The sequence below is a fragment of the Mytilus californianus genome, unplaced genomic scaffold (assembly GCF_021869535.1).
Source record: "Mytilus californianus isolate M0D057914Y unplaced genomic scaffold, xbMytCali1.0.p SCAF_2, whole genome shotgun sequence".
NCBI lineage: Eukaryota > Metazoa > Mollusca > Bivalvia > Mytilida > Mytilidae > Mytilus > Mytilus californianus.
In genome coordinates, this window is record NW_026262668.1 from 94095240 (window position 1) to 94109495 (window position 14256).

Sequence of the window (14256 nt, forward strand, 5' to 3'; positions counted from 1 at the left end):
GTTAGGATATAGTGAACAGTGAAAATTTGGATTGAAAATAAAAAATACCGAAAAAGATGATTAAGGCACCCTACCAACCTTGCTACTAAGACCCTCTTTAACTTTTCCCATGACTCAAAACACCTAAACATATAAATTCTAAAGCCAGAAGTATGAAGACATATTTTATAATATCTTAGTAGGTTACTCAATGCTAGGAAAAAATAAGATTGAGTTATCTTTCTTTATTTGGGTGTGCTCCTTCTTTGGAGGATAATAAACAGTACGTAGAAGATGTAAATACGATCAACAATATGGCGGCCGATTTTGTTATTTTCGTATAAAAAATGAAGGCAGTCAATGAAAAATACGTCTTAATTTGCTATTTATTTCACGGAAAACAATAAGAGCAATGTTTTTAACGAGTTGATTATGGTTTTCGACTTTCTGTCAATTACGTTTTCTCCATGAAACTACGGTAAACATTGCTAATTGTGCCCAAGTTGTATGAACATTTCTTCAAGTTCAAAAACAAACAAATGCCGACTGACCGATTCTATTTGAATGAATTAATGTTGATGATCATTAAATGACCCATCCGATAAACGGATTACCTATAACAACAGATTATGACACCTGTTGTAACCGTTGATTAGCTTGGGGTCGTAAACAAAGTCATATACTTGTCGCCAGGTAAATTTTCGTAATTGGCTGATCATATCAATTCGAACAAAATATATACCAATCGATCTTCAAAAAAGGCAAGGCGCCCTGCAATCTGTAAAAAGGGCACAGGGCGGCACTCGGGAAAGGGCGGGCGCGTACCGCCCTGTGAAAACGACCTAGCTGGAACACTGAGATATATTAAGAATGTCTTGTACCTCAATAAACTCCATTTCAGAGCGTGCTTGCGTCTCAAATATCCCAGTGAACTTGAGAGTAATTACCTCAACTAGAAGGTCTGCTTCATGTGTTGATCTTTTTCTCGATATAAATGAAGATGATCGACTTCAAACTAGACTCTATGACACACGTGCTGATCTTAAATTTTCTAATATCAACTTCCAATTTATTAGCACTAACATGTATTCTGTGCCATCAAATGGCGTTTACATGTCTCAAGTTATGCGTTACACTCGTGAATGTTCACAATATGTGGACTTTATTAACAGGGGTGTGCTTCTTACAGAAAAAATTGCCCCAACAGAGTAATGTGAAAGAAATTGACCCTGCACAAAATTTACGGTCACCATCACGAATTGGTTATTCGTTACGAAATGTCAGTGTCTGCACATACTAACGACATATTTTCGCGGTCTGAGATATTTAGATATAATTTTACCGATTGTGAAATAGCGACTTAGTGTGGATTTACATGGCGGGTTCATATTTATTTGACACGTGTCCTGTCAACGCACCCATCTACGCAACCAGTGTCGCTCACTGCCCGAGTTCAGGCAATTCCCACAAGTTTTGTTTGTCACCTTGATTTGTATCTTCAACATCGTTTTATAGGATTTGAACATTGGTTAACTACCAGTACCTAAATTTACAATTGACTCACATCTATATGATAAATTGGTACAAGGCTAATTACATTTTCATTTATGTTTGTCTAATTGTAAAGACAGAACCTAGTCACGGAAGTAAGGATTAAAATACCATTCATTTAAAACACAAAGGAAGAGGTTTTTGTTACCAAAATTAATAATGGAAAAAAATGCGATAGAAGACAAGCATTGACTACATAGAACGTGACAGAAATATGCTTATTTATTCAACAGAATATAAATATATGAATAAGAAGGTGTGGTATGATTGCCAATGAGACAACTCTCCACAAGATACTTAATGATACAGAAATTAACACCGTACGGCCTTCAATAGTGAGTAAAACCCATACCGCATAGTCAGATCTAAAAGGCTCCGAAATTCAAACGAGAAAACTTACGTCCTGATTTATGTACAAAATTATAAACGAAAAACAAATATTATATACAGCAACAAACGACAAACACTAAATTACAGGTTTCTGACTTGGGACAGGCACATACAGCATGTGGCGGGATAAAACTAGTTTGAAGGCGATATCCCTCTCCTAACCTGGGACAGGGGTGTAACAGTACAAACTATAAAAATCAGTTGAAATGGGCTTAACTCGTGATGGATAAAGCAGAAATACATCTAACAAAAACACAGAGTGGACGTTGCAGGATACTTATACATCCACACAACAAAAAAGACACTAAGTACAGATCTAAGAGTACTTGCAGTAACTGAAGCTAGTTCAAAGCCAATAACAACTAATACACATAATCATGCATCTAAGACTAAAAGGTTATTTTAAAATGTTGATCACAATCTGCTCTTATGCTCTTATATTCGAACAACACTGATGAATCTTAAGTTGACGAAATGCGAGTTTGGCATAAAAAAAAACTTTGATGAGTTTTTATGTTCCAAACAAAATGTTTAATGCGAGATCTTTGTAAATAAATAGAAACAGTAAATTGAAAACGTATACTGAAATTTGGACTAAATAAAATCAGAGAAAATTTTTTACAGATGTCATCTCGTAAATATGTTACCAAGACAAGAGTGTATGATACATATTATATATCGATATAATGCACATTGAAATTATTTTTGGCACAGAATGATATCATTGGACCTTTAGGATATGGTGCTGCTCGTTTCATTCAGAAGGATACTACAATGAGTATAAAAATTCGATTTGAAAATGTCGCTAACGCAACAGCTCCAGCACAGAAAGTTTTCATAGTTTATGAGTTAGATAAATCCATAGATATGAGGACGTTCAAATTGGGAAAATTTGGTTTCGGAAATTTCAATCATGAATTGAAGGAACGAACACATTTTCAGGTAATTATTTAAAAATTAATACCTCATGATTTCAAAATCTAATTCAGTTTCACGTTTTTCATTTAAATTTTATTGGTTTTCTCCAAAAGCAGAAGATAAAGCTAGTTACTTATGGTTGTGCAGTAGACTTTAATTTTTATATTTTGATCATCATCTTTTCTTAAATTCCATATTATACGCTATCTAATTTTAGTACAAAGCTGTAAGGTTTAAGTTTCAATTACCATATCACACAGCTTCACAATACTTGTTTTGAAAATAATATGAATAAACACAAAAGAAGATGAAAATATTCGAGTGTACAAACATAAGATTGAAACCGACATATGATACGTATGGGACTAATTTTTGCAGCCTTATAAGCTTTGTGAAGTATTTTTATATTATTTTTTATGCTTATTGTTGGTAATTTCTTTATCAACATCGGTATCACAGGCTAAATAACTATCAATTTACATCATTTTTCAATTACTTAGGTATCTGTAAATTTGACTGAAATATATGAAGGTTTGTTTGTTCGCGTTCGAGGTGGATTGGACATATTGAAAAAAAGAGTTACTTGGGAGTTTCAAACAGTTGAGGCCAGTACAGGTATTTACACTTAATGCATAAAATGTTATGTTTGCTATAATTATAAAAATGCATAGGGTTGTTATTTTTATTGATGAATACTGCCGTTTTGTTAATTCAATTTTTTAAGGGCTTACGATACAGTTACAGGGGAGGTAATGACGTTGTTATTTTCGCGACGTAAAACTTTGACATATCGGAAAAGATGCATTTTTCGACTGATTTTTATCACTCAAACTGATTTAACTTGAAAACGAGTTCATGGACCCGTCTTTTTTAAAATGCCATTTGGTTTGATTACGTATGAAGATTATTTGTACCAATTACGTATGAAGATTATTTGTACCAATTTTCATGAAAAAGTCAACAATGCAATTTTTTTTAAATTTGATAAATATACAGCAAAAAATGACGTGTTTTTCTAAATTCATGAATATTTGATAAATATGAGTTATTTAAAAAAAAAATGCATAAATTTATAGGATACTTATATAAAACAGAAATTACAAATAATTTAACAAAAAACAGCTTGTGTTTATCTTTTAAAACAAAAAAGTTATGTATTTCTGTTGAAAGGAAAAATACGTCCATAAATCCGAATTTTGAGCAAATATCTGAAATTTCGACCCCATTTTACTCAAAGAGTAGCTCACGAAGGTATATTTTTTTATAACATATTTGATTTAATCAGGTAAAAAATAGCCTATATGCAAATTTTCATCAACATATCAGCATGGGATCAAAACTGTATCGTATGCCCTTAAACCTTTCTAGTGCATCATGGAGCAAGTAATTACTAAGGCATGTTCAAATATATAAAGCCGCTGTCGCTATTTGCTTTTCAAAAAAAGATTAGCAAAATATAAAAAAAAAATATTTTTAAAAATATACCTAATTTTATAGCGTATGATATGATTGTTAAAAAAATCCGATTGAAATAAGGTTCATAAAAATTAACGTTTAGACTGCTAATTTGACAAACTTGTTATATAAGCAAAGTATTTCGGGGAAATATTTTGTCATTTAATATGATATCAACAGATCAGCACTGGTACTACATTTTTTTTTTCATTTGTTCATTCGTTTCCTTTTTCAATTTCTTCCACAACCCTTAGCCATATATGTTTTCTTGTTTGTCATATCAAGCTTAATTGAACACTATATAAAGTGAACCTACAGGAATCATTCTTGTCCCCTGCCATTTGAGAATGTTCAAATATATTTTAATAAGTTTAGATCCCCACTGATAAACCATATAGTTTCCTATTATTTGCCATGTCAATATGAATTAAATGATATATCGGGTAAGTTTCAAAGTAGACATCCGCACCTCATGTTATTTGAGAATTTTAGAAGATTTTCAAAATGTTTGAGATCCTCATCCATTAACCATTATTTTATTGTTTGACAATTCAAGATTATTTGAATGATATATAGGATGATTCCTCGGGAATATATAAATGTTGATTTCTTTTGTGAGATTTCGTAACAGCATTCTGTTGCAGGCATTTCTTTTTATTCTTATGTTTAACATAATAAAATTATAGTCTGAACAAAGGTTCTTCAAGGCAACACTTTTAAACAGTGTTAACAGATATTTATTTAAAACTTAGGTCTTTCTCCGAGCGATCCACGTAAAGGATTTCTCCCACCAAACAATGGGACCGATGGGCAAGGATATGTTACGTTTTCTGTCAAACCAAAGACAGATGTTAAAACCATGACAAGAATTGATTTAAAAGCATCTATTTATTTCGACCAGAACGAACCGGTTGATACACCACTGATTTTCAACACGGTAAGAAATTATTCAGAAATATTCGTTCATCAAATTGCAATTTGTGTTCATAATTTTAATTTTAATAAAAAAATATTTTAAAATCAGTTTTAATCCATAAACAATACGACATCAAGTATTTAAAAGTCTACACAAAAAGTCAATACATTCAATAGAAACAATCCACAAAGAATATTATCATGTTTGCCAACCTCTATTTTTTTAGACTCCTTACATTCTTCTATACAGCATGTTTTCTTTAGTATTACAAATGAGTTTATCAGAAGTGATGTATATCAATATAAATAGTAAAATATACTAATATGAAAAAGTAAAATAACAAAATACCAACTCCCAGGAAAATTCAAAAACGGAAAGTCCCTAATCAAATGGCAAAATCAAAAGCTCAAACACATCAAACGAATGGATAACAACTGTCATATTCCTAACTTGGTGCGGGCATTTTCCTGTTTAGAAAATGGTGGATTAAACCTAGTTTTATAACAAGCTAAACCTCTCACTTGTATGAAAGTCGAGTGAAAGATGTGTGAACAAAACAAAAAAAAAGGGGTACAGCAGTCAACATTGTGTTATAATCTTAATCACTTTAAAAACAAACAAATATGTCAACAAAGAAAAACAAAAAGGCATATAGACAAAGCACATTAGCAAAAACGAAAGACAAGAATACAAAAATTAACCATAGCTCAATAAAACAATGACGGGATGTATAAGTACAGAGCCACGTCAAATGGATATTACCAGAAATAGACTAAACAGTAAAGTATTAAATTACAAAGAAAAATAAAAGAATAATACAACACGTTATTAAGATGATAAACAACGTCAGTACTAACAATATATACTTCAAGACCGTCGTGTATTACTTGTGAAGTTCAAGTTCAACTTCTTCTCGTTTAGCCCATGCTCTAGCGTAGTCTTCAATGGAATCCATAATTATTTTGAAGTTATGGTTCCAATTTATGTGTTGAGCTTCTCTTAACTTAGGACCATGAGATATCACCTTTCGGAGATGTTGAATTATGTTTAGATCCCCAGTAATAACATGGCCAGAGGCGCTGTTAATGTAAGGCGAGTGGGAACAGTCACATGTCAGAGGGTTTTTTAGGTATTGTTCTAAATCAAGGTCTGCAATGCTTGCTGATAGTTAAATACGTTAGTTGAAATGGTTTTGGTGTAATTGTAGAATACAATAGGAACAGACTGATTTTGAAAATAAAGTGGAATTTGAGATATTACCTCCTTGTGATGTAGAACGTTGCTGATGTTGATTACATCAATAAATTATTGGTAACTGAACAAGAAGGAGTTTCCTCTTTTCCTCATGTACAGGTTCCGATCTTACTGGTTTAAAAATACAAATGCAAATGAAATAACTCTCCACTAGAGACCAAATGACGTAGAAGCCAAAACCCATTCCGCATAGTAATAATATGAATGTTTCAGAAAATCGAACTTCCTATTTTTTATGTGAAGTAATACTTTTTAATACAGTTATTGATAGTAATTGAGCTTTCAAGTAACAGTTACATTCCGTTTTAAACAGATAGATGACTCTCCTCCTGACATTAATGGCTCTGTTGTCCAGGAAATGCTGAATTCGGAAATTTTGGCAGTAGCAATTTCCTATCATGATATAGGATCTGGATTTCAATATACAGACGTTCTACTGAAATCTGGTTTGATTATTTATACATAATTGGCAATTGTATTCACAGAGTATAGAAAACTCTGTACCACTAATACGTGTATTTATTTACAAAAATTCAAAGAAATTGCAATGACCATACGATAGTTGTTTAATTACACTGAAGATTAATAGAGATGGTTAATTTAAACATTCGGAAAACATTTATCTTCCCTTCAAGACGTTAGCAAAACAGCTGACTTTAACCAAACTTTTTATAAAAAGTAAAATAAAAAAAAACTCCAAGGAAAATTCAAAACCGAAAATCTGTCATCAAATGGCAAATTCAACAGCTCAAACACATCAAACGAATGGAAAACAACTGTTATCTACCTGACTTGGTACAGGCATTTTTTTCTCGTGTAGAAAATGGTGGATTAAACCTGGTTTTATAGCTTTCTTAACCTCTCACTTGTATGACAGTTGCATAGAATTCTATTATATTGACAAAAATGTGACAACAATGTGTGATCAATTCAAACACACAGAATAGGTAAAAATGTCAAAAATTAGAGTACATTAGTAAACTTTGTGATATCATCTTCATCGCGTTGAAAACAAACAAATATGTCAACAAAAGGGTATAGACACCCCAAGCACATAACAAAATGAAAGACAAGAATACAAAAAGTGACCATGTTAGAACAATACACTGGCGGGATGTATAGATACCAATCCACGCCAAAAAGGATATTACCAAAAATGGACTAAACAGTAAGGGTTAAAAATATACAAAGTCATTTAAAAAAAGAACACTATAACACGTATTTGAGATGATAAACAACGTAAGTACCTAGACTCTATACATCAAGACCATCATGTTTTATTTGTGAAATTGATATGAACTATATATCAACAAGGTCTTGGTATCTTCCGATGAACTTTTTTAAAGAAAAGGACGCTGGTTCATCAAATTTCTACTTGAACACTGATGACGCATACATGATCAAGAGTAACCGTAAAGCGGAAAAAGGCACATATGTTTTGGGAATTACTTTGGGTAAAAAAGACATATCATTGTGCAGATACCCTGGCAATAGAAAACTATAAAGACTGTTCTTTTTATAGAATAAAAACCATATATACACCAACTATCAACCAATCAAAATCCCGGATATTTGAAAAAAGTGCGATCAAACTTACACTGCTGTATAGTTTTTGATACATAAAACTACCTTGGGGAAAAAAGTTCTTACAATTGTCCAAATAGTGAAGATTTGTCATCAGGTCACTGTTGTAAATATAAATATAGGCAATAATAGTTTACCGATATTCAAATCTCACAAATCAATTGAGATGAAACAAATGAAGGAGACAAATAAAAACTAAGAGAATACTTTTATAAATTTTGACTTGGATGGAGAGTTGTCTCATTGGCACTCATACCACATCTTCTTATATCTATGAAAGAAAATTTAACTTTTTTTGTAGAATATGGCTATGAGACATTACTTACTGGAATAACCAAAAATGTTATACAAATACCATTACCTCCCGGTGAGGAGTATCAACTTTTATTTAGTCCTGTGGATTTTACTGACAACCGACCTGGTCTCGAAAGTATCAAAGAAAAGAATTCTATTCATGTACACTTTCCAAGAGTACCAGGTATTATTCTTTTACTGTTTATCATAGGTAAATAAATTACAAAAATATATCATTTCCACGAAATGTAGCCTTCTAGATTTCTTGTGAAACGGTAGCATCTGAGTGTCCTCCTGAGCACTGATTGTTGTAAATCGACAAAGAAGAAGGTATGATCTGGCGACTTTAAAATAAAAAAAAATATCACAAATCTACCAAATAATTTCCCTCAGATGTAAAATAGACATTAGCCTGTCATTTATGAGCGTTCATATTATTTATGTATGTCTAACATATTTGCACTAAAGTTATTAACTCCTTGTTTTTACAGCAAAATTGTCCAAACTCGTTTTCCCTCAAACAATTAGTCGACAAATAGTTTTAAGAAAAAGTTTTTTTGCTTTTTCTCGAAGGAAAGTGCCGTAACACATGATTTTTAAGTATCTAATATAAAATGCACTGTACATGTCGAGTCATTTAGGAAAGCTGACAGTAGTCGAATCGAATAAATCTGCTCAAATAAGACCGGCAAAATTAATATATTTAGGCATGAAAGACGGATATTCGTTCACGTTTTGATATTAACGAAAACTCCTGTGGTGTAATTAAGAGATAACTGTTTTGTATTTGAAGCTTGGCCTACGTAAAACATTCTGGTACCTGTATACCTGTATTTTGCCAGCACGTTTCTGCAGCAGAAAAGAGAGTCGTTGCTGAACCAATCCGTTGCACCAACATACTATTTTACGTCTCTATAATGGCGTCAATATCTCTCTAAAATACGGCCTTATGGGTTTTAAAGTCGGTTGCGAATTTTTTGTGATGTGCTTCTTCGCGATCTAGGTCTTCAGGCTACAGTGGTTGATGCGATAACGGCTCGATGATGTAGATGAAAGACACAGATATAGCGATCTTGTCCAGGAGTCGTTATGGGAGGTCTTCTACTCATCCGGCAGTTATTAGTTGAACCAGTCTGTTGGAATATGTTCCACAGCCGAGAAATTGTGCTCTGGTTAACTTGACGTTTAGAGTTTGTGAACATCGTTTTACGTCTTTCCGGCTTGGAGATGACCGATAACGATATTTCGAGTGATGGGGTTCAACCTAGGTGTGGCAGCATTTCAACCTTATGATACAAGTCAGGCTTCGAACTTTGTCTTTTCATTTCCTTTTTGTGTCAGAGAGCTAAATCTAATGAACATTAAATTGAGAATGGAAATGGGGAATATGTCAATGAGACAACAACCCGACCAAAGAGCAGATAACACCCGAAGGACACCAATGGGTCTTCAACGCAGCGAGAAAATCCCTGACCCAGAGGCGGGCCTCAGCTGGCCTCTAAATAAAAATTTGTACTAGTGCAGTGAAAATTGACGTCATACAGGCATTTTAAAAGTTAGCACTTACCTTTAAAAGGTTAGTTTGTTTAAATTGTCATTTAAATTTACGAACTTAATTGCAGAATTTGCTTTTCGAAAGATGAAAAGGGGCTATGCTTTATTCTAACTTACAGCATATTTTTCGTCAGTTTTGTTACCCTTTATATATCTATTTCGACATGCCGCTGGTAGTTTATAAAAATTAAAATAACAAAAATACCGAACTCCAAGGAAAATTCAAAACGGAAAGTCCTTTATCCAACGGCAAAATCAAAAGCTCAAACATATCATACGAATGGAAAGTAACTGTCATATTCCCGACTTGGTACATGCATTTCCTAATGTAAAAATGGTGGATTAAACCTGGTTTTATAGCCTCTTAACCTCTCACATGCAGACAGTCGAATATTAATTCCATTATATTGACAACAATGTGTGAGCAATACAAACAGACATAATAGGTAAGAATGTCAAAAATTGGAGTACAGCAGTCAACAGTGTGTTATTATCTTAATCACTATTAAAACAAATAATTAACAATTTTAACAAAGAAAAACAAAATGGCATTTAGACACTCTAAAGACAAAGTACATAAGCAAATGAAAGTCGTTGCAAACTTTCACTATAATATCAACCATCGTATCGAACAAAGCGCGAAGTGCTCTAATGCTGAAACAATGGATCGATGCCACTGCTGGTGGAGTTTTTATTCCCCGAGGGTATCACCAACCCAGTAGTCAGCACTTCTGTGTTGACATGAATTATCATTGATATGGTCATAATTATAAATTAACTGTTTACAAAACTTTGAATTTTTGAAATACTAATGCTTTTCTACCTCAGGAATAGAATACGTTAGCTGTATTTGGCAAAACTTTTAGGAAATTTTGGTCCTCATTGCTCTTCAACTTCGTACTTTATTTGGTCTTTTTAATTTTTTTTTATTCGAGCGTCACTGATGAGTCTTTTGTAGACGAAACGCGCGTTTGGCGCAAGTACAAAATTTCAATCCTGATATCTATGATGTGCTTATTCATAAAATGACATTGTCAAAATGTTTGGACACTAATATTTCTATATCAAAAGTGTTTGTGGACTACCGTTTAAAAATAATAAGAACGGGTCTTGTATCTATTTATAACACATTTTAAATAAACACGTTTACGTCTGTGTACATGTTTTTTTTGTAACTCAGCTTTTCCCAAAAAAGTTATAAGACACTACTTAATTGGAAATAATAAGCTGCTGGAGCATTTATTTTGTCTTATACCTAGTTTAAAACGTAATTCATTTTAAAGACGAAAGAAAATTGTTTTTAAGAAGCGAGAAATATTCCCATCGCCAAATAAAAATTTGTTACATGATAATAAAAAAAGAAACAACACATGTACGCGCATTGTTGATCATTGTGTAAATAACTAACAACAGCAAAATTGTTTCTTATCAGAAGACATAATATAGTTTTTCTTTATCTTTTCAATTTTCAAGATTCCATATTTTTTACTGAAGGTTTTTTGTTAATTTTAGGCATTTGTAATGACAAGAACAATTGTTCTGGAAATGGAAATTGTACAAACAACAATAATTGTGTCTGTGACTTTGGATTCTATGGTTCCGATTGCAGCGGAGGTAGCTATTTATAAAAAAAAATAAAAAAAATATTTTCTTCGAATTTTTGTTATATACTGTTGATTCATCCATATATTGATATTGTTTATATGATGATCTAGTAGTTTTATTCATTTTTAAGTATTACTGTGCGTAATCTTTTTTATGCTCGCCTCCGTCTGTCTGTCTGTATGTCTGTCCGAAACAAATTGTTTCCATACTGTATTCCTTTGTCTGATTTGAATGAGACTTTACCGGACAGTAGATATAAGGAAGGGGTAGATGCCTATTGAATTTGAGATTTAAAAAATGTAAGTTCATTGTTTCTCAAAATAGGAATGTTTGGAAAACATAGTTCCCAGATGTTAACTTGATTTTCCCTTTTTTGATTGTAATACAATTGATACAGATTGAAAATATATTGAATGTAAAGACATCTATTTATCTAAGTCAACATGTCAATTGATCTTTAAAAAAGAAAATACTGGTTTCTTTGAAATATAACTGATATTTTAATGTTTATCAGTGTGATTTGGCATGTGCCCAGCTCCTAGTGCATAGCCAGGGTCAGTGGGCCTGTACAAGTCGCTAAAAGTGGATACTAAAAAATGTTTTTTTGTGATCATTGTGGCTCTGGAGAAAGTATTGGTATCAATCAATTTTGGTTTCTCGATACCTTACCTATGTGCATTTCGGAGAGCATCTGTAAGAAGTGCTTTCCACATGTTGTTCTTTATATACCTCTCACTTTGGAAACTGGTGGTATATGGTGATGGGGTGCTTGTCCGTCTATTCTTCTTTCCGTCCTCCTTTTGCATTTATCATTCGAAAGAATGTTGGTGTTTAATGTGGCATGACATGGACTTTGTCATTCCCGCAGACTATAGTGCACATCTGTATCCGATTCTCCTTCTTACACCTGAATAGAATAGTTTGTGATTTATCCAAATTAATGTGGTGTTTTCAAATAGCAAATCGAGGATTTTATAAAAGTGGTTGGTATCATTTTGAGAGCTTTGGTAGCAGTAATTTTAGTTTCCAATATTTTTTTATGCACACACTAAAAAATAAGCTATCAATAATGTTTGTTTCTTAATTAATTACCAGATTTATAAACGGGATATATATAGATATGTGTTTAATGTTAAATCCAATTATTATTATGATGTAGTTTCTCATTTAACAATGATACTTTCATGCTGACAAAATAGGAATACAATTTTATTCATGACGAAGGATAGTAATTTCATTGCTCTACTTTCAAACATCTTTGTTGAGGACTACAATGCGACAAATCAATCGTATATGTGAAACTTGATTCGTGTCTAATTATGTGATTATTACCGTTAAAAATTCTAATGCTTCACTTTTCTTTTTCATTTCCACATTTGCAGATACACCACCAGTTGAACCACCAATAGTAGATGCTCGAGATGCCGAGGGGTTTGAAGATTCAGAAATTGCAATATATATGTCGGCAAAAGCTACAAATGGAACACCATACGACAGTTTCAAGATATACATTATAAATTTTCCTGAAAATTCTACATTTTCATTTGGACATTTGGTTGATTATCGTTGGGAATTGAATTTTAGTGATTTCGGAAATATTAGTTTTATGCCACCAAGGGATTTATCTGGAAATTTTACATTTCATGTTCTTGCTGAGTTGGTACAAGGTTCACGAAACTCAACGAGAAATAGTTTCATTTCTGTTCTTATCAAACCTATTGTTGATGGTGTTGACATGCGAGTTAGAGTCGATTGCTTTAGCATGAAGAAACATTATGCCAATTTACAAATAAATGCACCTTTGAAAGACATAGATAGTTCAGAGACGCTTGAAATAAGCGTAACGGTTCCAGAAAACTTTAATTTGAGTTTAGGGCAAGAAATTATTACGGGAACATTTGTACTGTCGTCTATGGATGTATTAAATACAATTGAAGTATTTGGGACAAATATGTCGGAGGTTGATCACTTCAATATTACAATAGTTGCAAAAGTTGTGGAGAATGGAACATCGCTGCAAGAGTCTTACAGTGATACTGTTATTGTCGAGAAATGTACAGGTAGGATTGTTATCAACGATAGTATTCTTTCATTTGAATCCTAGTATTTAATCATTGGGGTCTTGCTTATGAATAAACGTAAATGTGTGGTATACACCAAAAGGACAATCACCAAAACATGATAAAACAAAAATCAATTTACAAGTCGACATCTACTTGGCACTTTCTTTCTCTATTTATGCAAATCAAGGTATTATTGAAAGGCGTAGAGAAGGAACAACCAGATAAAAAAACCTAATAAACTCGGTAGCATCAGATGTTTAGACGACAAACACATGTACAGGTAAAACAATACTGAACATATCAATTCAAAGAATACTCTCAGATACGTAATGCAAGCTCAAAATACTAAAATACTTGATATAGCTATACAAATAAAGAAACCATGAATTCTTGCATTCTGCTATAGACCGATTTATTATAATTTGAGAAAAATACGATCTAGTAATGTGGGTATCTTCGGGTTGTGTGATGTTTTTCATCTTATCAAGTTCTGGTTAAATTGTGATGTTGCCTGACACTTTAATTCCTCGGATGATAACTTTCCCTAGGTGTTATGAAAAAAAAATTTAAAACAAATTAGAGGTTATTCTTTCTTTTTACATATTTGGTGAAGAAGTGTCGTGCTTTTGAAAGCATCAAAAAGAGGTTTGAAAATTGAAATCAACATCTGTGTAAGAGCTGTGATTAAATAGT

The 14256-nt window shown here is 32.6% G+C and overlaps 1 protein-coding gene across 4 annotated transcripts in view; it reads left to right on the forward strand.

Moving 5' to 3' along the window:
- The window catches only part of LOC127730411 (uncharacterized), an 85267-nt gene that overhangs the window by 56473 nt on the left and 14538 nt on the right, over window positions 1-14256 (forward strand). For 3 of the 4 annotated variants that reach the window (XM_052238813.1, XM_052238809.1, XM_052238810.1), the window contains 7 exons: window positions 2635-2862; window positions 3339-3453; window positions 5046-5230; window positions 6777-6909; window positions 8349-8525; window positions 11408-11509; window positions 12883-13560. In XM_052238813.1, coding sequence (XP_052094773.1) covers window positions 2635-2862; window positions 3339-3453; window positions 5046-5230; window positions 6777-6909; window positions 8349-8525; window positions 11408-11509; window positions 12883-13560 — 1618 coding nt within the window. Of the gene's footprint in view, window positions 1-2634; window positions 2863-3338; window positions 3454-5045; window positions 5231-6776; window positions 6910-8348; window positions 8526-11407; window positions 11510-12882; window positions 13561-14256 lie in introns of those variants that run through there. The other variant, XR_007995096.1, reaches the window with a different exon arrangement.